Source organism: Trachypithecus francoisi, unplaced genomic scaffold, assembly GCF_009764315.1.
Source record: "Trachypithecus francoisi isolate TF-2019V2 unplaced genomic scaffold, Tfra_2.0 Lachesis_group0, whole genome shotgun sequence".
Taxonomy (NCBI): Eukaryota; Metazoa; Chordata; class Mammalia; order Primates; family Cercopithecidae; genus Trachypithecus; species Trachypithecus francoisi.
In genome coordinates, this window is record NW_022681453.1 from 165075790 (window position 1) to 165098827 (window position 23038).

A 23038-nucleotide genomic window follows, 5' to 3' on the forward strand; every position below is an offset into this window, starting at 1 on the left:
TTGTCTTACTACCACTTGACTCGAGTTATTTTTTTCCCAAATAGCAATAACAATCCACAGCCCAAACTGTAGAAAGTAGCAATTTCCTTATTTAAAAACTACTGTCCAAAACAAAAAGCCTATTAACAATACCCCAAAACAGTTAAGATTTCTACCTCCTATAAAATCATAAACATTTTAATTCAGAATGTTGATATTTAGAAGAAAAACTACAGAAGCAAATGGATTAGAATTATCTGACTTTATTTAGCATGCAATGCAATTTATTCTGGCAATAAATTAATATGTGCAGTTATAAAAAATGTTGGGTGCTTTTTCCAAGAAAAATGTTTCTGAATGTGCACAATAGAATATATGCAGAATCTTTTCAACTGTCAACTTCATAATTTTTAAACTCATAAGTGTGGTAACACCAAGTTATGGAACAATGGACTTTCTCTGTAATTCATGATTTAGTTTGCGTTTATAAAGGCTTTAATTGCCTTTTCAGTTCCTACAAGCTACCAAGCCTGAAATTAAAGAACTGACAGCTGAGAATGGAAATCACCTGATCAAGTCTCCTAATTGTACAGCTGAAGAATCCAATGGCCTTGCCAAAGATTACAAAGCTAAAAACAGACATAGCCTGGATGATGTCAGTTTTTATAGGTGCTCTAGAAATGTCTTGAGCTAAATAAGGCACATGTATCACACAGAACTTTAGTCATATCTCACAGTCCAGTTTTACTCTGCTTTCTCTTTATTTTTTAGAGAGGAGGTCTTGCCCTGTCAGATAGGCTGGAACGCAGTGGTGTGATCACAACTTACCACAGCCTCAAACTCCTGGGCCCAAGCAATATTGCTCATGGCCCCACACCTTGCTAATTAAAAGACAATTTTTTAGAGGCAGGGTCTCTTTATGTTGCCCAGGCTAGTCTTGAACTCCTGGCCTCACAAGATCCTCTTGCCTCAGCTTCCTGAATAGCTGGGATTACAGGCACGAGCCACTGTGCCTGGCTCTGGTTTTACTTTCTGCTTAACACAGGATTCAATCTTGATGTGTTCCTTTATAGTTCACAAACTTAGTGACTCAATTGCTTTAGAAATAAACCAATAAATGATTTTATTTAGAAATAATCTGATTTAGAAATAAAACCATTCCCATTACTGCAGCATTATCATCAGTCACTGATTGCTAATGCTTTTCATGCTTCTTTTTTCCTGGGACGTGTGAACCCGGCAACTTTTCTTGTTCTTCTATGTTCTTAGCAAACCCACATCAAGGGTGTTTGTGTTTGAAATTCATCAGCACCAGAAAGAGCTAACATGTTGGCAATATCTAGAAAACCATCAACACGATTGTGGGACAGTTCATTTCGCTTTGCAGCTGATCCCACCATAGTGAGTGAGTACTCTGCTCTGTTCATCTGAGCAGTCACTTTGCTTTTGCAAAGCAGTTGTGGATTGCTTCTGGGATGTCAGTGTCCCAAACAGCAATGAGATTTCTCATCACATCCAGAATATGCCACATAATGTACTGAGCACTTTCAGCATACAATTTTTGGTAATTTATTGTCTCAGCCTAGTGGCTGCACATAGCCATGCTGCTGGCAGGTAAAAATGGCTACTCACTTGTTTTAACCTCCAATGAATGTGTACAGTACACTTACCAATGAGTAACAGAACATTTACATTCTAGCAAGCTATTTTTCTAATTGCAGGAGCCATTCCTAAAACAACCTGACAGACATCAGTGCATTAACATTTTTTATTTATACACAGTAAAGCTGTGTATATAAAGGGAATTTTCAAATTTTCAATGTAAATGATTCTAATTTCTTGCTATTCTTAGTACTGCAGCAAAGGAAGAACGATAGCCTATCTTTATATATTTCTTTTTCTCCAGGGCAACATTTCTCTGCAGCAGTGAATGTCTGGTTTGGCTGCATGTTATAGAGGCTTATTAAATACGCTCTCATGGGCATATTTATTCACAATAGATCCCTCATTTTCAAGCTCATTCTCTGCTGTTAATTAATATTTACCTTGTAGTAGTGACACAACACTGTGATACACCAAAAGCACAGCTTCCAGCCACGGAAATTTGACATTAACCCCTATCTGGAATGCAATTTCATTAGCCTTATCAAAAAACAAAAATTCAGATACGGAAATATTACTTGCTCTGATCTGGCAAAGTCATTCAAACATTTCATTTACTATACTAGACTGCTCTGCTCCTCATTCTGTCACCAATTTCTCGTCTTTCGGATGTTTTTCATCTTGTCCTGACTTCCAAGGAATATGCAGAATATAAGAAAACTCCACATTCTTTCATCAATTTAGACTTTCTTTCTTGTTCACTAACTTTTAGCTCTGGAGACATTGTGACCTCACTGTATCTTCTCTTGAATACTATGACCGAATTCTCTGCATGAAGCATTACAGAAATGACATGCTGAACAGAACATGTCCATCCTAATGGGAAAACAGGATACTGGCTTGGTATAGAAACTGGAAGTGTGGAACTGATGAAGCAACTAATTTTAAATTTAGAACAGCAAAGCTGATGTCAAATTTCAAAGGAAGGGCTAATTTTAATCATCTTAATAACCAAGTCAAAAATACAATCTCTTTTGTATTAAGAAATCCTAATGACTGAGGTAGATGATGCTGTTATCACATACTGAAGGAATTTGGTTTAAAACATGAAAATGATGAAACCAAGGGAAAGAAAGCACTGTTTTGAAATTATCTTCTTTTAAATTTAGATGGAACATTAAGAATGCTTCCAATTTAAGGTTCTAAGCACAAAATCCAGATATGTCATGTTCTGGACTTGCTTCCTAAAGATGAACTCAGCAGCTGATGGAAAGAATCCACACTCTCACAGAACAGCAAATCACAAATGGTTGTCTCTGTGAAGCCAGGAGCTCTGCATTCGATACTTCTATCTGGGCTCATTTCCAACTGTTCAGGATTTGGATTCCTGAAGGCTTCTTCAGCAATGAACTAATTCTTTGTTGGCTGAAGGGGCTGGGACTGTTTCTCCACACACAAACTGATCCTAAGACAGAGTGAGAAATGACATTAACCAATACATTTCCGTGTCACAAATGCATTAATATTAAACCTTCATTTTGTTACAGAATCAATCCAGCTCTGTTAATTTTGTTTTTCCATTGCTATTATCATTTCATTGGTCAAAGAGCCAATGACAGCACTAGAATTAGAATCTCAAACATGTATCAGTTTTTGATTCTGAATTCATTATTTAATATAAAGTATCTTATAAACAAATATCCCCATCTTCAGTTCAGAGCAACCACTTCTCAGAAATCACATAAAGACATGTCACATCTTTTAAATTTCTGTATTACTACTTACACTAAAATTTCTCCACTTTAATATTTGGTCATTCAAATACCAGTCCTCTTCTAAGTAATTACTTCTTCTAACTAAAAGGGATGGGTCTTTATGTGTTTCCCAACACGGATAATCTGCAACGGTAGCTACTTTGTAAATGAAGTTCAATCTCTGATCATTTATCCTGGCTTGTGTCAGTTACCACAAAAAATCTCTGCTTCCAAGGTTATCCCTCACCTCCAGCAATCTGATTCCTGAAGGATCAGCCCCTACCCTGTCCCTGCTACTCTGCTGTCCAATATTTGGAACCCTTTCACTGTGCCCTTTGGAATTCATGGTCCATTGTTAGCACAATGCTCCACATTCTCAACCTCTTCGTCAAAATATCCTTTTACCCCCGAAAGCATTGGTAGTATCTGGAAACAGTTTGAATTGAAACAACTGAGGATTGCTATTGGCATCTAATAGGTAGAGGCCAGGGATCCTGCTAGACATCCTATAATGCGCAAGATATCTCTGGACAACAAAGAATTATCAGGTCTAACGTGTCAATGGTGTTGAGGTTGAGATGAAGTCATATTCTTAAGGACAGTTTCCCCTATATGCCTGTCTAGTGGAGGCTCTGTGTTCTTAGACTCCTAGTACCAGAGGGACTGGAAGTGGGGCTAGTTCCTCCTTTTTGCCACCCTTCTCCTTTCCTGTCTAAAACCTGTCAGTTTAGAATCTTATGTCTTGAGACTACCGCATTGCTATTCTTCTCTGTTGCTGTCATTTATCCACCCTGGATGCCATATTTCAACCCCTCTGGACCTCCACCGTATTCCTCCTACCATCCTTTCACTGCCCCTCACTCCCTTCATGTTCTCTTTACATAGTTCAAACTCCACAGTCGGTTATAACAACTCTTCTCTCACGCCTTACTATTTACTTGGGAAAACCATCAACCAGGTTAAATCTAACTTTCTGTGTCCATATTCACTTATGAAGGCTGAATTTCTACCACTTTAAACACTCTCTTGATCCTCGATCACCACTGGTTACTGTCGCATGTCTCTACTCTCCTTTGCAGCAAACTTCTTAAAAGAAATGCCTATACTCACTGCCTTCCGTTCTCTCATTCTCTCCAACCAGTTTTCTGCCCGTTGGTTTCTTCAATCATGCGCTGTTCCTGTTACTCCATGGAAACTGCTCTCGTCACCATCACAAATGAACTCAGTGTTACTAAAGCTAATGGTTTATCAGTGTCACATGACAAGGATCACCACTTCCTCGACTCTTTCTCATCTGTTTTCCAGGATTTGACACTGCTGATTTTCCTCCTTTCTCAGTGGTTGCTCTTTCACCATCGGCTTTGGTGATTCCTTACTTCCCTCCCTGACTTTTTAATACTGGAGTGCCTTTATGCTCAGTCCTGTATTTTATCCATCTCTACATTCACAGACCTGGTGATCTCATCCAATTTCATGGCTCTAAATGCTGTCTGTCACTGATAACTCCAAAATTGACATTGCTAGCCAATCTCTCTCATGAACTCCAGACATATATATCCAATTGCCTTCTCAACAGCTGAACTTGGATGACAGACCTCTCAAACTTACCATGTACAATTTCAACCCCTATACCTATAGTTATATTCCCTCAATTGACAGTAACTCCATCCTCCCAGTTATTTAGGTAAAAAATATTGAAATCATCCTTGACTCACTCCTTCACACCCTATACAAATCAGTCATTCAAAGCGTATCCAGAATCTAAGTACTTCTAATTACTTCCATTGCTGTAACCAGGTCCAAGCCACCCATCTCCTTCTTTAATTAGTGTAATAGCCTCCTAACTGGTTTTCCTGTTTCTATGCTTGCTCTCTATAGGCTACTCTGAACACAGCAGCCAGAATCATTTTTTTAAAAAAACTTAAGTTGGATCATAGCACTCCCATGTTTGAAAATCCCCCAGTGGTTCCCTATATCACTTACAACAAGAGCCTAAATCCTTAAAGTGATCCACGACTTCATCTTGGACTATTCTCATCCTGCTCTGCTCTGGTCACACTGGCCTCCTCTTTGTTCCCTGCTAAAATCAGGCATGTTCCTGTCTTAGGTCCCCTTCACTGAACGATCTTTTGCTCGACTCTCTTAACCCATACCCTCGTATGTACACGGCTCACTTCCTCACCTCCTTCAAATCTTTACTTAATAAGGCCTTTCTCAGTAAGGCCTGCCATGATCACCCTATGGAAAATTGCAACCTCCTCCCAGACCAGCACTCCTGATCCTCCTTACCCTGTTTGCTTTCTGTTGCAGAGCACATTTTAATACAAGAATGAATCACTGTATTTCTAAATTATAGTCTAAATTATAGCCCGCTTCTCTAATGAGGCTCTGTGCCTTATCCCCACTTTCCCTATATTCATTTTGGAGTACATTCTTGAGAGTGTTCAGCTCCTTACCTAAATTTCATTCCAAGTACTGAACTAAACTTTGGGCAGGAGTGGGCAGTAACAACATTTTCTTTTTCCTATTGTCAACATCCTTGGGTGAAAGACAATAGGGCAACTAAAGACTAAAATGCAATTGTAAAGCTGCATCTAGGAATTATATCTCAAACAAGATAATGCAGAATTCTACGTATAAGCCAGGCATGAAATACCATACAATTGTTGCCTTCAACGTCTAGGAGCGCTAAACAATTTTAATTACATATTAAATAGAAGAGAAATATAAAAACTGTCCATTAAAATAATCTATATACGTTCTTCTATTTAATAAATAATAATTTTCACTAAAGCTAGATTTATCTCTAAAACTAAAACAAATTATGTAATCTGAACTTTAAACATTTTAACTTACTATTCGGCTGTTTATCAATGGTGTTTAAAACCTGCCTAAATACCGCACTTTACCTAACACAATGAAACATTCTCCTGCTCTCATCACTGACAGGCTGATCTAAGTCCTTGCCACTGCCTTATAACACCCTTCCCCCGTTTTAAAATTATATCCCTTACTTTGTCATAAATCACTTTTATAATGAGAGAGCAGCTAGGACACGTTGCAACGTCTTCCCCATTCTCCAAATCTTCCTACAACGAAATCAAACACCATGTGGTCAGCATAGTCTTCTCTTCGCCATATCCTCCCCCAAACCTATCCCACCCCTAGATGCAAGTCCCTTCGGGGAAGGTGGCTTGCCTTCCCCGAAAGGTGGGTGAGAACCCCAGGGCCTTCAGCAGGAAATGCCGACATCATTTTCCCCTAGAAACACTTAGGAAGGTTAGGCGAGCTTCAGTAGCCCCAAAAGCCCTGGGAAACAAAAAACGAGTCCCCTCCTCGACAGAAATATCCCAGGTTGGGACTCTAAGGTAGCGATCGGGCAGAGAGAGAGGCTCCCCGCCGCCCTCTCCCTGGTCTAATTTAAGACCAGAACTACGTGCCTACCAAGGGAGCTCAGGGTATTAGTTGGGGTAGGGGGATGCGGGAGGAGGAAGATTCAGCAACGGGAAAGAGGGCGTGGGTGACACAGCGCAGCAAAGGCCACCCAATGACGGAAGGCACACGGCGGAGCCAAACTGCGCTTGCTTGGGTGAACCGCCGGGCGGGACCCTGAAGTTACCTTGGTGATGGAGAAGTTATCTCCACATGGGCAGGGATAGAAATACGTCTCCGAGTCCTCGTCATATTGGAAGTCCTCGATTTCCACCTCGTCATGAAACACTGCCATGGTCAGCCGGGGTCGCCGAAGAGGTGACAACTCCGCAGTCAGAGACCAGCTCCGACCTCCTAACTTGGCCGGAACCGGCCTGGGCTCGGCATCATCAGGTCGCGCCGGGCAAGGACTAGCGCTTCCGGCGCATAGGCAATGACGCAACACCGGCCTGCGCGGCCAAACGGATAACCGTTACGGTCACCATGGAGATGGCTGGGCTAGGGGCGGAGACGGCGGAGCTAGGGGTGGAGACACTGGGAAGACGGCGGGTCTTGCTCAGCGGGGTCGCGCTCCGCTCCTCCTATTGGATGGCAGCGACCAATAGAATATGGGGCTCGCCCACGCTGCTGCGTCATGTCTGAGACCGCGGAGTATCCCAGGTGCCGGCAGCTAAGCGTGGCAGGGTCTGCAAGCTACACCAGCGGGGAAAGTTTCCCTGTTTCTTGTCGCCTGCTTTAACGCCTTAAACAGCCCGCTGAAAGCTGCAGCACGTGCTAGGTAGCATCCTACTGGCCCTCGGGAAAGGCGGAGTGGGGAGGCGAGAGCAGCTTAGCCTCCTTGACCTCCCTTCTTGGTGACGGACGAACAGTTCCCGTGGAATTTCGCTTCACCGAGTGACCTTGAGCCCAGGGCGAAGGTCAGCTTGTTCCTGGCTGCAGGTACATTCCACTTCTTTCTCACCCCAGAAGTCTTAAAATATCCTAAATTGTGTTGCTGAAAGGACCAAGTCCTGGAAGGCAGGGATTGAGTTTTAGTCTTCTGTTTTGCCAGGCATATAACATTATTAACTACGATGATTTGTAGTAATAGTAATAACATTACCTTGTATTATTGGGGAGTTATGTGCCAGCTATTGCACTAAGTGGAATTGTCAACTCCAGGAGTTTACATGTTATTCCATTTTATTAGTCTTTAAACTGAGGTACAGAGAGTTGGGCATCTTGACTAAAATCATACACCTGGGAAATAATGAGCTTTTCTGTCTCCAAGGCCCAGGGACAAATTACTTATGTGAGTACTATTTTTTTCTTTGTGAAGGAAATGGTGTCAGTAGGCATGTTTATCAGTGTGAGGCCTACGTGTGCCTTGAAGCGAAATGCAGATATAAGGCATTTTTGTCTTGAAAGCAGTGCTAGTGCCTGTTTTGGTAAAACCGATTCCATTGGGTCTTACTCAATTACTGGGCATTTTAATATCTTAGTAGAGAAGAAATGCATTGTAGTGAAAAAAAAAAAAAAAAACTTTTGAGAGAAGATCTGGGATCGGAATCTTGAGTTGTTGATTAGCTCTGGCAAGTGGATATTTATATTCTTTGGGCCTTATTTCCTTTTCTAAGAAAGGATTGTAGTAGAGATGATATAAGATCCTTTTTAGATGTAACGTTGCACTTTTGCATGGAAATTGTGAGTTTTACTTGGTTCAGCAATGATATATAACATATTTAGTTTTCATTTACATAACATATCCCTGTGCTTATATTTACACACTCATATGTTGGCATAAAGTTACCAATTTTGTGCACACTTAGATGAAGCTCCACTCAATGTAGCCCTTTTAAAGCTTGAAAACTTAAAGGCGGAGGAGTTTTTGGGGGAAAATCCAGAAGCTATTACTACAGGAGTTTATGGAGGATTATTTCAAAGGCCTAACAAACGCTTAATTTTGCATAATTATAGATTTACCCAGCAGTTAGGAAACATTTGTTAAAACTTGTCAAGAATTAACTGATGATTCTGGTCTGTCTGGGCAAAGGAGACATCCCAGCAAAGCCCACACAGCTTGGAGGCTGCTCCACTGTTGACACAAATACTTCCCACAAGCCTCTTGGAGACAGGAAAAAAAGGGAGATTTTCCGTGTCTATTCTGCAGTCCCTTTGATCATTTTGAGGTTGGGAGCCGTCTTTACTTCTTTAGTGCCTCTGAGTGTAAGTACTTGAAAATTCATTCTGAGCCATTTTTATATGTTGAGAAATGGGTGTAGTCATATTTGGCTCATGGGAGGTATAAATTGGTAGATCTTTTAGAAAGCATTTCGCATCTATCAAAAAGAATTTGCTGAGGAATTTTAAAATCTGAAGTTAGTAGTCCTAAAAGTTATAGGGGTTGTTGGGTAGTTTTTCTTTGTAATGTTCCAACTTTTCTTTGAATACATGTTACCTAAAGTGGAAAAAACGAATGAGCTACTTATTAATAATAGTTGACACTGTGTTGGTCATACACTGTGACCAAAGCCTTATGTGCATTATGTCATTCAAACAACCCGGTGAGGTATAAATATCATTACCCCCATCTTTAACATTGAGAAGCAGGAGGCTTAGGGGCTGAGGAACTTGCCTAAGGCAAAGCTGGTAAATGGCAGTAAGCTATGATGAGAACTCAAATCTGACCCTAGAGTCTAGGCTTTTAATTAACATAATGTCATTTTTGATGTGATGGTACTTCAAGCAGAGCTAGATTTAAAAAGCAGCACTGTAGCTCTGCAGACTGCTGAGATCTTCCTCGAAGCAGTGCTTGTTCCCTTGAGAACTAGATTTGGGGAGGGGAGGTTCTCTATGGCTTTCCATATGTTTTCATCGTGGCATCCATTGATCGTCCCCACTGTCTGGTCAGAGATAGCTGCTCTTAACGTTCTGCCCAATTTGAGCTTGTGCTGTGCTGAAGAAAGTAAAACCATATCCAAGCATGTAATGTAGTTTATTTTACTCCACCCAGCACTTTTAAAGAAAACGTTACAATGACTACTAAACTTTACATTTATTCCCAAAAGGATGGAAATATTTTGTAATGACACCCTTTTTGACCCTGAGAGTGTAACATAAGCAGATTTATTAGTTGCTATAGTAATTTGAGATCACAAGTTTATTTATCATAAATGTTAACTAACACTGCTTATCCAGAAAACAACGATGCCTAGGGTTCTTAGCCTAAGTTCAGATTTAGAAAACCGAGGTGGGCAGATCATGAGGTCATGAGTTTGAGACCAGCCTGACCAATGATGAAACCTGGTGTCTACTAAAAATACAAAAATTAGCCAGGCATGGTGGCACGTGCATGTAATCCCAGCTACTCAGGAGGCTGAGGCAGGAGAATCGCTTGAACCTGGGAGGCGGAGGTTGCAGTGAGCCGAGATCGTGCCACTGCACTCTAGCCTGGGCGACAGAGCTAGATTCCATCTCAGAAACAAAGAAGTAGGTCATAATTGTATAATGCAAAGTATATTTGATGAGTGCTGTTGTATATCAGGCCAGAGGGAGTTGTGTATTGGCAATACCAAACCTCCACCTCTCTAGGTTGTTTGACAAGGATGAGAAGGGGTCAGTGTATTAGGATTGATTTTAGTAACACTCTTGCTTGCCAGGTACTTTGGTAGACGTTTTATTTATTCCTCTCAGTAATCCAGTGAGGTGGCATGGGTAATGTTAAAATGGCTAAAATTGCTGAAGATTAGAAAGCAGGAAGGAGTCACACCTGAGCCCAGTTCTGCTGATTTCAAGTCAAATGCTCTGTGTATACTACTTGTTTACCAAGAGGAGACCCTTTTCTTCCTCAGTGACACCTGATTCTAAATTGACAGATGTCATGGTTGTTCTTTGAACTTACTTAATTTCAGTGCATTTGTGCTTGTTGAGGCATTCTTGGCTTTTCTCTGTCAGTGTCCTCTCACACCCTGCCTAATGTATCAGCAAGTTTTGGGGCTTTAGTTCCAAAATATATGTCATGTTCATCTACTTCTGCCATCTCTGTAGCTGTTACCTTATTATAATCTTAGACCAGAGTCTTTTAACTGGACTTCCTGCTTCCACTCCTGCCCCTCTCTATTATCCTTCCCACAGCAACTTGAGCAGTCCTTTAAAAATATAAATTAGGTCTTGTCCTTCTTCTGATTGATTCAGACTTTTCAGTTGCTTCCTGTTACCCTTAGGATAAAATTCCTACCCTTACTATAGACTGCTGGACTTCATCTTATTTCACTCTTACCAGCTTACTGTTCTCCAGTCATACTGGCCTTGGTTCCTCTTCACATGCCGGGCTTATTTCTGCATTAGGACCTTTGCTCTTGCTAGTCCTTCTGCCAGAGTGATCTGCCTTTAACATTTGCTTGGCTGCCGTTTCTTCATCATTCAGGTCTCAGCCAAGGTGTCATCACTGGAGAGATATCTTTCTTAATATTTCCCCCACCTACCGCATCACTCTTACTTCCTTTATCATACTCATCATAATCTATAATTATCTTGTTAATTATTTGTTTACTACTATCTGTCTCTGGAACTGTAATAAAAGCTTCATGATGGCAAGGGCCTTGTGTCGGGTTCTTTATTATATCTTCAAGGCCTAAAATAGTGCCTGGCACCCCTGTAATTGTTGAATGAACTGAGTATACCTTTTGAACTGAAACCATGTAATTAATCTTAAATGTTAAATTTAATGTGTTGCTTGCAGAAGTTTGTTTTACTACATATTTAGTGGGTGTCAGTTTTATTTAGCATTTATTATAATTTTCTGCATTTCAGAAATAAAGTTAGTTAAGATATTTTGGTAAGGGAAGACCTGTGAGGATACAGACATAGATGGGATGTTCTTCTTTATATGGTTTTAGAAATAACTTGATATATATTGATCTGCTGTGGTTGATTAAATACTTACAGTATGAAACTGCTGGACATATTTCAAAAAATTAGTAGGTTTTTATTTATATTTTAGGACTGGCATAAAGCTTTGGAAAGAACTTTGAACAGAATTTTATAAAAATGTCCTTTATTTACCAGTAGGTGGCACTCTTGGTCATGGTTACTTTTACAAAATAAACTCGGGATTTTAAAGAGAACTGTTTTTTTTTTTTTTTTTTTTTGAGACTGAGTTTCGCTTTTGTTGCCCAGGCTGGATTGTAATGGCATGATCTTGGCTCACTGCAACCCCCGCCTCTCAGGTTCAAGCGATTCTCCTGCCTCAGCCTCCCTAATAACTGGGATTACAGGTGCCTGACACCATACCCAGCTAATTTTTTGTATTTTTAGTAGAGATGGGGTTTCACCATGTTGGCCAGGCTGGTCTCGAACTCCTGACCTCAGGCGATCTACCCACCTCAGCCTCCCAAAGTGCTGGGATTACAGGCATGAGCCACTGTGCCCGGCAAGAGCTGCTTTTAAAATTAACATTTGTTTTCCAGTTCAGTTGCGAAGGAGACCATTCAAACAGCATAATCATTAAACAATGTATCCTATTGTGAGGACAACTTATTTTAGCAATAGTTGTCTAAAACATTGAACAGAACAGTATTTCCATATTTAACAATATAGTGGTTATATTTTATCAGGGAACTTGGCCTTAAGTGACATGTAACTGTGTCATTCTAGCCTTTGGTCTGCTGTTTCCTAGGGTGGATATCCTAAGTAGAAGGTGTTAAAGACAGGCCAAGGAAGAGGAACAAAAGAAGCTGTAAGATAAATAACCAAAAAAGAAAAATGGAAGCATGGAGGGAAGAATGAATGGAGAGCGGGTAATTGAGAGTGGGCTTGTTGTGAGGTGATGCCTACTGATTATAATGAGCCTTTCCTTTGGCAGCTAAAAGGTAATAGAGCTTTTGATCAGTTCCCCAAAACATTGTTATATGTTGTTTGTGTCATTGCAGGAACTTTGTGAGAATTTTAATGCATGGAAAAACTGTCCATGTTCCAACTGCTGTACATCCAAAAGTCTCAGTGTAATAGCAGGACCAAAATATTCTGTCAATCAGCTGACCATATTCTTAATGACTCCTAAAATCTCGTGGACTTCTAAAGTAAGTTTCAACTTCTTTCTTTCTTTGGGATTAAGGTAACGTTATTGACTTAGAACATTTAATGGAGAAAAACTACATTTAGTGGTCTTGAATGAGGTTGAAGAGGCCTTCTGCCTTTTTCATTTAGTGAAGAGAAAAATAGCAAGTACCATGCTCATCCACAATGATGATGCAACATACTATGAAAAGAAGAAATATATCATTTATCTAAAGACTAGTTATGAAGCAGTGAGCTTTTTAATATGATTGGGGTATAACCGAATAAACTATATATGACTTATATCACCATCAGATTTATTTATCATTTATTTTCTGTCTTCATCTATTGAAAGCAAACTCCCTAAGAGGGTTTTTGTTTTCTTGCCTACGGCACCATTGCTTACGCCAGTGCCTGCCACATACTGGACTCTTGATAGATACTTGTTGAATGAAAGACCAAATTAATGAATATGGAGTAGGAATGTAAACACTTAGCTTGAATATTTTGCTAACAGCAATTTATTACAATTAATTTATATACTGCCTCCCAAAAAGCTCAGAGAAAAAAAGTATTCACATGCATTTTCATTTATTCTCAAGGTAACTAAGATAGAAAAGGACAGATAGAGCAATGTAACATGTTAAATGTGGCCATTTTAGACAAATGCTTAAAAATTGACATAGGAAAATGTTATAAAAGGAACCAAAAAGAAATATCATCTGACTCCTAATCAGTGCTTTTCTTGATAGGCTGGTAGTTTTTAGAATTTGAAATGTTGAAGAATCTCTGTGTGTGTGTGTGTGTGAATGAATGTGTGTGTTTAACTTTTTGTTGAAGTTCAAGTACAAACAGAAAACTACACAGATCCTAAGAGGGCAGCTTAATCAGTTTTACAAAAAGTGAAAATACCCATGCAATCTGCACCCAGATTAAGAAACAACATTGTCACTGCCATCTCCCAAGGGAAATTGCTAACTTGATTTCTGATATCATAGATTCATTTTGTCCGTTTTTATACTTTATATGCTTTAGAATAAAAGAATATCTGTTCTTTGGGGTCTGGCTTCTTTCATTCAGTATGTTATTTGTGATATTCATCTATGTTACTGCATGTATTTGCAGTTTGTTTTCATTGCTGTATAGTGTATCTTACTGTGTGAATGTATCACAATTAGCTTATCTCCCCTAGTAATGGCATTTGGATAGTTTCCAGTTTGGGCTATTATGAATAGTGTTATTATTATCAGTTTTGGTTTTTTAATATCAGGGAACCTTAAGCTTCTTGTTTGGGAACCACGGTAAATTTATCTTCCTCTTACACTTTACCTAACAAGAAATGTAAAAGACTTATGTAGTGCTCTTTAGGTAGAATACTATTATCAGGAAGTTACAAAATCTACTCCCTTCTTCTAGAATAGCATAAGATTAGTCATGTGAACTTGGTCAGAGATTTTAGAAAGCAATAGAGAACATGAATATTTGATAGCACCAAAAATTACATACTTATATACGTAATTGTGGAGATACCTTGAGTCAACTCTAAATAGTGGAAGAAATTTGGTCAAGGTGAAGTTAGGCTCTTGGCTGCTTTGCTGGTAGCTTGACTCATAATAGCACCAACAGAAATCCAAACTCTTCTTCACTGACCTTCTAAAATGGTCTGCTGTTTCCCCACTTTTTAAAAAAGCAATTTGAAATTTCAGTTTTATGTTTTCCCAGGACGCGCCATGGCCTGTGCTGCTGTTATGATTCCTGGGTTGTTGCGGTGCTCTGTTGGAGCCATCCGTACTGAGGCTGCTTCACTGAGATTGACACTTAGCACTTTGCGCCACCTTACTCTAACCAGGTGAGTCATTAAGCCTTCTGTGTCATTTGAAGTTGATTTTCAAAAAACCTGACCTGCTGATGGTTGTGGGAGGCATATCAGACTCCCGGAAAGGTAACATCTTGGCTTCAGTGTGCATGCTGTCAGGTTGTTAACCCTTTTTTTTTTTTTTTTTCTGAGACGGAATCTTGCTCTATCACCCAGGCTGGAGTGCACTGGCGTGATCTCAGCTCACTGCAACCTCCACCTACTGGATTCAAGCAATTCTCTTGTCTTAGCCTCCTGAGTAGCTGGGATTACAGGCGTGCACCACCACACCTGGCTAATTTTTGTGTTTTTGGTAGAGACAGGGTTTCGCCCTGTTGGTCAGGCTGGTCTCGTACTCCTGACCTCAGATGATCTGCCTGCTTCGCCCTCCCAAAGTGCTGGGATTACAGGCCTGAGCCACCATGCCCGGCCAAAACTTTAGTTAGATGGGCAAATACTCACTGGCCACTTTATAGGATCCATAGTGTTATATTGTATTTAGGATAACCGTGATATTTCAGGAAAAACTAATTTTATTATTTTTATGAAGATACTATGTAATGACTTAATTTTGCTTTCTATTAAAGCATAATGAAATCCAAAAGGAAAACTGATCACATGGAGAGAACTGCAAATGTCGTTCGACGAGAGGTTTGTATCTTTGGGATATGACAGGTTTTTCCAGCTACTAGCTTATGGGTAAAGCGTTAGATGAGTCTGGTCCTTTTGAAGGACAGTTGGGAAGTTTGTTATTTTTCTATATAGAAATTTTCTGAGCAGGACATATGATATCTGATTTGAAAAGATGATAGATACTCAAATTTTTCCCTTTAAACTTGGAATGAATGGATTACCTGTTGATGAACGGAGTAGAGCAGCAGTTGAGGGAGCCATCCTCACAGGTATGATGTTTAGGGTTATATTTTAGCACTAGAATTTCTTTTAGAGCCTACATTTTATGAGTAGCTTACCTTTTTTTGTGTTATGTCTCAAAGTCATTGTTCTCGTTCCTACTTTAGAACAAGGGAGAAAGCACTAACATCTGAGAAAGGAAAATGGACAAGCTCTTGTTATCCTTGTAATGTACAGATTTTTTCCACCATATTCAGACTATAGAAAGCTAATCTACCACCTGAAAGGGTGTCAAGGGCTGAGAAGTAAAGGATCCTCACCCTTTACCTCAGTGAGTAACCCCATTTTTATTTAAAAACATAAATTGGATATTTTATTTTGCTTTTTTGAATGTTGATCACTTATTCAGGTATATTTAGCTTAGGGTTATAAGTCTGTTGAAGCTAACAATAAAAATCTATTTCATATAAAGAACAATTATATACTTCTACAAACATGGGCAGAAATTATATTGTCTCATTTAAATTTATCTGTTAATAGAAGGATACATTTTAATGTAAAGGCATATTGTTTAGGCCCTACTTTTAAGGCTAACTTCTTTCAGAAAATTACCTTGGGACTAAGGGTAATATGTTTGTTGATTCAGCTTAAAGTTCTTTTTTTTTTTTTTTTTTTGAGAAGTTTGTAAAATTAGTTCAGTATAGTAGATTTAGGAGCTTGTGGGGAAGTACACTTTTCCCAATGATAAATCTGAAAAGACCTTTTGGTTTGTTGAAGTGACCAAAAATGCTGATTCCGTAAATGTGAGACTTGTTAGGATTTTTTTTTAAAAAATGAAGGCCTTGCAAATTGTGAAAAAAAAGTGATTTCTCTTACAGGTGCTTTCCTGTTGTATTTTGAGGCTGGCGGAATTAGAGCAGAGGTTGAAAATCTTTCTCTAGAAGGCCAGATAGTAAATATTTTAGCTTTTTTGGGCCATGCTGTCATTTTTTTTTTTTTTTTTTTTGAGACGGAGTCTTGCTCTGTCGCCCGGGCTGGAGTGGAGTGGCCGGATCTCAGCTCTTAATAACAACTTCTAATCTTTGATTTCATCATGTGAAAAGAGCCATAGACAGTATGTAAACAGATTTCATTTACCAAACACCCAGATTTAGCTCTGCAGGTAATAGTTTGCTAGTCCCTGAATTAGAGTATCATTTCAGAATTTTATTTTACAATACCAATTAATTTTAATAGCCTGCAGAAACTAAGTGAAATATGAGCAAAAAGAATCATCATGCATTTACAACAATTACTACATTATTTACTGTTGAGCGCCAGCTGATATTTATTGAGCACCTCCTATTTTCTAGGACCAAAAACTTTTTTGTTACCTTACAGAATTCTCAAAACTATGCCATAAAATAGATAATAATATTTTAAGACAGGTAAGATAGATAGATAGATAATGGTATTTTCTTTTTTTTTCTTTTCTTTTTGACATAGGGTCTTGCTCTGTCACCAGGCTGGAGTGCAGAGGTACAGTCATGGCTCACAGCAGCTTCTGTCTCCCAAGCTCAAGTGATCGTCCTGCCTAAGCCTCCTGAGTAGCCAGGACTACGGGCACACTACTATGCCCAGCTAATTTTTAATTTTTTGTAAAGATAGTCTTGCTGTGTTGCCCAGGCTGATCTTGAACTCCTGGCCTCAAGTGATCCTTTCTCCTTGGCCTCCCGAAGTGCTGGGATTACAGGCATGAGCTACCACACCTGGCCAGTATTTTCTTTTTAACAGATGAAAAGAATAAGAATCGGACTAATAGCAACTTGCACAGCATCCATCATAGGCATTAACGTACTTAATTATGTTGGCTGCCAATTCTAAGGAAACATATCTATTTTTCACATTTTTATTGTTACCACAAAGTCTTTACTTTTACATTTTTCAAATTTGTGTGGATATAAACAGTATTTTTATTTATATCACCATCATTTCTCTTTCTTAATAACGGACCTTTATCTCCCTAAGGTTATCACCACTTATCTATAATTTCTTGCTTATTACTTTTAATAAAATTTACATAAGTGGGAATGTACAGTATTCAGCATTCTGCAGTTTACAGATGAGGCAGGCACATGCTTTAAAGGTTACACCTATTAAGAAGTAGATACTAATGGCACGTCTCTCTCTGAGTGTGCTCACACTGCCTTTTCTTGGGTGTGTGCTTTCCCCCTCCAATAAATCACTGTACTGTCACCAAAAAAAAAAAAAAAAAAGATATCAACTGTGATTTCTAAAATATACTTAAATATATTTAAAATTAGCCTCATTAAAATTTTTGGTTTGTACATGTAGCTGTATAAATACAGTATGTTAAGAAGCTTAAATGACTGTGTATTATGATGGTCAGTGACATATGAAGTACTGATACACATATTCTTTCAAGTTTGAAGTACCTAACCTGAGAACTGGGCTAAGAGGCAGTTCCTTAATTTGGTTCTACTGGAATAAAATTATAAAAGGTGTATTTTCCTTTATGTAACAGATATGTAACTATAGCCAAAGGTCAGACAGCACAGAATTCAGTAAATATGGAGGATAATGGAATAGTTAATATCAAATTCTAGCCAACTTCTAGTATTATGGAAGTATATTTAATCTTAGAGAAAACCTGTTCTAACAAAATTATTTTAAGAAAAAAGGAAGGAACTCTAAAGAAATAGACTGTTAGAGATCTAGTAAATATTCCTATTTTGTAGATTAGGGACTGAGGTTCAGTCTTGATAAGTAACTTGCCCAAGCCATATGTGCCAGTGATGAAACCAGGACTGATTGCTGAACCTGACTTCTGTTTCAGGTTCTTTTGAACATGCCCTTGTTCTTTCATGTTATGACCGAATCATATCATTTATTCACTAAATTTTAACTTTAATTTGGAAAATTATCAACTAATAAAACTGTTTTTCTTCAGCACAACTCTCTAGTTTTTCTAAAAATGAGCATTGTAAGAACAGGATACGGTTCATAGCATTAGAGCACTCTCATAGTTCCTTAAGATCAGAACTTGATACAGGAAAAAGTTCCCTTTATATAAAGTTTGATTTGGCTGGAAAAAGCTTATAAAACAGTCATAGCTTTAAAGCCTTTTTACGCTGTATCATAGTGACATCCTCTGTTGTAAAATGGTTTTTTTATCATCTGACATTGTCTTCAGATAGCCAGTTTTCCTGCTTTGGCTGTCTTATAAGAGCTTCCAAAGACTTCAGTCTACCTGTAGTTTATTGTTTGTAGGTCAAGAAGAGTTTCTTCGAATGTAGCTTAGAGACTTTCTGCCAAAAATGTTCTTTATTTGTGTCTTGTCTGCAGTAGGAATGTTCAATTTGTGTTCGAGCGCAGTGGCTCAGGTCTGTAATCCTAGCACTTTGGGAGGCTGAAACAGGAGGATCACTTGAGACCAGGAGTTCAAGACCAGCTGGGCAACATAGCAAGACCCAGTCTCTACAAAAAGTTACCAATTAGCTGGACATGGTGGTATGCTTATAGTCCTGGCTACTCAGGAGGCTGAGGCAGGAGGATCACTTGAGCCCAGGAGTTCAAGGTTACTAACGTGAGCTATGATGGTACTACTGTACTCTAGCCTGTGTGGCAGAGCAAGATCCTGTCTCTTAAAAAAAAAAAAAAGAAAAGAATGTTCCATAGTTTACATCCTTATATAAGGAATCTTCAATGTCTGTGTCTTCCATTTCCCTGGTTTCTTTTTGGGCAGATATAAAAGAATTAACTACAGGTTTAGAAAACTGGCAATAATAGATTATTTATTTGTGTTTAATTCTTCAACTGTTTGATTAATTGTGCTAAATAAGAATGAATTATCCTGTGCTGACCTGATTTTCATGGAATATTTGTAAAGTTTGGATTAGCAAGATAATTGGTAGTTATTTCAAGCACTTCTTGGGTTTCCAAAGACTGTTGAATACCTTCTGAATTTGAAGTTATCAAAGTAATAGTTGTGGAATTTAGATATTCAAAAGATGTGTGAAAACCACCTATATCCCTATTTTAGTTAACTGATGTTTCCAAGATAGATTCTGGTTTCCTAGTTAATCTTGTTTAACTAGTTTAAGAGTTTCCTAGTTAATCTTCTTTAACTAGTTTAAGAGTTAACATGTATTTTGACTTGAACCTGGGAGGCAGAGGTTGCAGTGAGCCAAGATTACGCTACTGCACTCCAGCCTGGGCAACAGAGTAAGACTCTGTCTCAGAAAGAAAAGAGTTAACATGTATTTTGTATACTTCTTGGTTTTGGAAGCCGGTGACTTTACCAAGGCAGATGAATCAAGTAATTGCATGTTCAGGGAGCACATCTGTGTTAACTGTATTTTTCTTTGCCTCATTTAATACAAGTGATTTTTCTGATCTGGCTTTTAGGCATACTTTTTTCTCATCTTCCAATTTTTTCTTCTGGGTTTTTTTTTTATTTGTTTGTTTTTTAAGAAGAGTCTTTTCCTTGATTGTCTTCAGGCAAAGGAAAAAGTTGTTGGAAATGTACCTTGTTTTAAATATCAAATCCCCCGTCTGATGTCAAGAGAGTCAGGAGTGAAATGGTCACTGCATAGTGACTGGTATTTACTAGAAACCCATCAATCTTGCTTTCTATTTTTTTTTTTTTAAATCACTTTTCAAGTGTTTCTTTGTCATTTAGAGGAAATGGGTCTTTATTTTTTTTGTCCCTGGTGATTCATAGAGTAAATCGCTGTCCAATATAGCTGAGTGTCACTTGTATGAGGTCCTGGGAGACCCCGGGGCCAGCAAGAGGTGCAAGGCGGCCCTTCTTCCATTTCAGAATTTTATAGGACAAAATTATTGGGACTTTTAGGGGGTTATTTTGAGCCAAGTTTAGGTAAACTACAAAGAAAGTTAATGCAAACTCTTTAGAATTTTAGTGCCCACAAGTCAGAAAATTACAAATCCAATCATGGTACTACCTTTCAGGAATTTTTTAGTTGCATCTCTTCTCCTCTTCTGTTTCTCTTTCTTTCCTTTCTTTTTTTTTTTTTTTTGAGAGAGAGTCTCGCTCTTGTTGCCCAGGCTAAAGTGCAATGACGCGATCTTTGGCTCACTGCAACTTCTGCCTCCCAAGTTCAAGTGATTCTCCTGCCTCAGCCTCCCCAGTAGCTGGGATTACAGGTACCTGCCACCATGCCCCGCTAATTTATTTTTATTTTTATTTTTAGTAGAGACAGAGTTTCACTATGTTGGCCAGGCTTGTCTCAAACTCCTGACCTTGTGATCCGCCCACCTCGGCCTCCCAAAGTGCTGAGATTACAGGCGTGAGCCACCACTCTTGGCCCTCCTCATCTGTTTCTAATTTCCCTTCTCCCATACAGAATAAGAACTGCGAAGAGTTGGGAGGAACTGGAGAAAGCTAGATGATATCTGGCTTTCTCGGCAGTATATGGCCATTAGGGACTTGCCCCAATTTCCAGAGGGTGCTTCTAGCCATAGAGTAGGGGCTGGACCTTGGACTGGTTGAAATGAATGGCACCTTAGGTTTGGCCATAACAGAACTGGATCAGCCTCTCATAGTCACGTCTTCCACTCTTACCTTTAATTTGTATAGTGAGTGTACTTTACACATGTTATTTGCTCTTCAACTGAAGTCCATGAGGTATCCTAAGGGTACGACATCATGTGGATTTTACAAAGAGGAAGCAGGGCCTAGGACATGTCTCTCAGTGGCGAAGGGAAGCTCTAGCTCAGAATTCCTAGGCTCAAGGACTGTGCTGCTACTCTTGGAGTCGACAGAAAATGGAATACTCACCCAGAAATGTTCTTTTGGTTTTGGGTATTGTATTTCCTCTGGAAAGCTTACTGAATGACCATTTATGATGTTTATGCTTCTTACTTGGGACTGTAACTGTAAGTAGTCTGAAATTGTGCTGATGGAGGAAACTGAACTCTGAATTGAATTATATTGGAATGTTTGTGTTGGAGTTTTATTCATTTTACTCTTAAGAATCAAAAGAATAAGCAGTCTGAACCCTAGAAATGTCAAGGAGATAAGGGTAGAAATATTGTAATGCAGTAAGGATTGTTCAGGCAAGACACATTTTACTGGAGGGGTCATTCCGTGCTTGGCCTCTATAGACTGTTGGCCTACTGAGCAAGATATGCTCTATTCATCAGTTTGTTGGGAGAGTTTGGCAGTGAAAGAATTTCTTAAATTACTAATTCTTATGCATTCATTTGTTCGTTTGGAAATGTGCCAGACCCTGGGCCAGATCCTGGGGTTACAGCATTGAAAATGATAGATAAGCTCCTGTCCTCAGATTTTAATGGGACTCTGAGCAGAAGACTTTATGCACCTGATTATTTTGGAAAACTGTCTAATTCTTTTTCTATTGTACTAGTTTGCTTTTAGAAGCCTATGCCTTTTCCTACAGTATCTTATGTGTATCTTGCCTTTTTGTTTACAAAGCACCAGATAATACAACAGATTGTTACTTGATTCTCACCATTCTAGGAGGGACATGTAGGGATTTTAATTTCTATTTCACAGATGAGGGGATTAAGAGTCAAAGATTTATTTAGGATGATCCTGCTTTCTCATTTGCCTGAAGTAGTCCTGGTTTATGCCTCTTATTTCTGGTGTAATTATCAATAGCACTCACTTTCACTCTCAAAATTATCCTGTCTTGAATGATAAATTATATTGTTGTCCTAAGTGTAAAGGACTTGTTCAAGGGACAAGGACTCAGTCCTGGAACTCAGATCTTTGATGAATCAGCTTTCCTTTATGTTACAGCAGAATATGCACTCTGTTTAGACAGACAGGGTTTAATTGAGCAATGTGTTACTAGGCATGAGAAAGGAGGGAGATACTGATGGCAGAGTGGTTAGTTAATAAAGTCAAAAGGCTGGGCCCCTGGGGCAGATGCCTTTGGGGATCCTACAGTTGCCAGTGCTGATTTTCCAGTGCTCATAATCTGCTTGTGGTCTCATAATCTGCTGAGGCTTGGGTTTGAATGGGATGGTCTGCTTAGCTGCAGAGTGGACTATGTCCCGAGGCTAACCTTTACAGTTCTCTGCTGGTCATCACCTATGTATTTCAAGGAGATTGCGGTAGAGTGGTCATCTTCAATTTGAGGTAGGGGGACATCTTTTCAACATGCAATGTTTCTCAACAGTTGTACCTGTAATTTGCTTTGGTTATTGGAGCTTGATGGTCAAAGAACCTTTTAGAGATTGTCCAGCCTGGGATGAGCAACTTGGCACTTCTGGCTTCACCACACTGTCAGCAGTGACAAAGCAGAGTGGGTGGAGAGAAACCTCAGGCACTGACTGCCTGGAGGTAGTTGTAGGGGATATGGGGGACTGGACTACAGCTCTTAGAAAAACTCCCAAGGAAGTATAGTCTGATGGCCCTGGCAACTGGCCTGTGGCCCCTGGGGTTATGTAGCTAACTCTGCTTTGAGTTGAAGGCTACAAAGAAAGGGAGGCTCCTTGGGGAAAGGCCCAGTGTAGCAGCTCTGTAATCATAGTATCCAGC

General features: G+C 39.2%; 2 protein-coding genes and 1 pseudogene across 9 annotated transcripts in view; 1 reads left to right on the top strand and 2 right to left on the bottom strand.

Annotated features, from left to right (window-relative positions):
• Positions 1 to 222: 222 nt before the first annotated feature.
• Positions 223 to 7279, bottom strand: DPH3 (diphthamide biosynthesis 3). Of its 2 annotated transcripts, XM_033212747.1 has the most exons (3): positions 6955 to 7279; positions 6350 to 6424; positions 223 to 3046 (listed from the first exon to the last, which is right to left on the bottom strand). In XM_033212747.1, exons 1-3 carry the CDS (start codon positions 7060 to 7062, stop codon positions 2981 to 2983), a joined length of 249 nt encoding a protein of 82 aa, XP_033068638.1. In that variant the 5' UTR covers positions 7063 to 7279; the 3' UTR covers positions 223 to 2980. The 2 variants fall into 2 exon arrangements, with proteins under 2 accessions (XP_033068638.1, XP_033068639.1); XM_033212748.1 differs by lacking the exon at positions 6350 to 6424 and having other exon boundaries at positions 6955 to 7173.
• Positions 7280 to 7287: 8 nt separating this feature from the next.
• The window catches only part of OXNAD1 (oxidoreductase NAD binding domain containing 1), a 58206-nt gene continuing 42455 nt past the window's right edge, over positions 7288 to 23038 (top strand). For 5 of the 7 annotated variants that reach the window (XR_004437351.1, XM_033212743.1, XM_033212741.1 and 2 more), the window contains exons 1-4: positions 7288 to 7706; positions 12677 to 12826; positions 14526 to 14652; positions 15246 to 15309. Coding sequence is in view for 6 of the 7 variants with exons in the window: in XM_033212743.1 (XP_033068634.1) it covers positions 14534 to 14652; positions 15246 to 15309 (183 nt within the window). In the remaining variant the exon portion in view is untranslated. Of the gene's footprint in view, positions 7707 to 12676; positions 12827 to 14525; positions 14653 to 15245; positions 15310 to 15677; positions 15842 to 23038 lie in introns of those variants that run through there. The other 2 variants (XM_033212744.1, XM_033212745.1) reach the window with 2 other exon arrangements.
• Positions 18372 to 21177, bottom strand: LOC117084531 (annotated as a pseudogene).

What these genes read in the sequence shown, in the direction of transcription:
- DPH3 (XM_033212747.1), bottom strand. Translation starts at nt 7,062, where the DNA reads ATGGCAGTGTTTCATGACGAGGTGGAAATCGAGGACTTCCAATATGAC. An exon ending in ATAACTTCTCCATCACCAAG is followed by an intron (nt 6,425 to 6,954) that starts GTAACTTCAGGG and finishes ATTTCGTTGTAG; the next exon opens with GAAGATTTGGAGAATGGGGA. An exon ending in TAAAAGTGATTTATGACAAA is followed by an intron (nt 3,047 to 6,349) that starts GTAAGGGATATA and finishes ACTCTGTCTTAG; the next exon opens with GATCAGTTTGTGTGTGGAGA.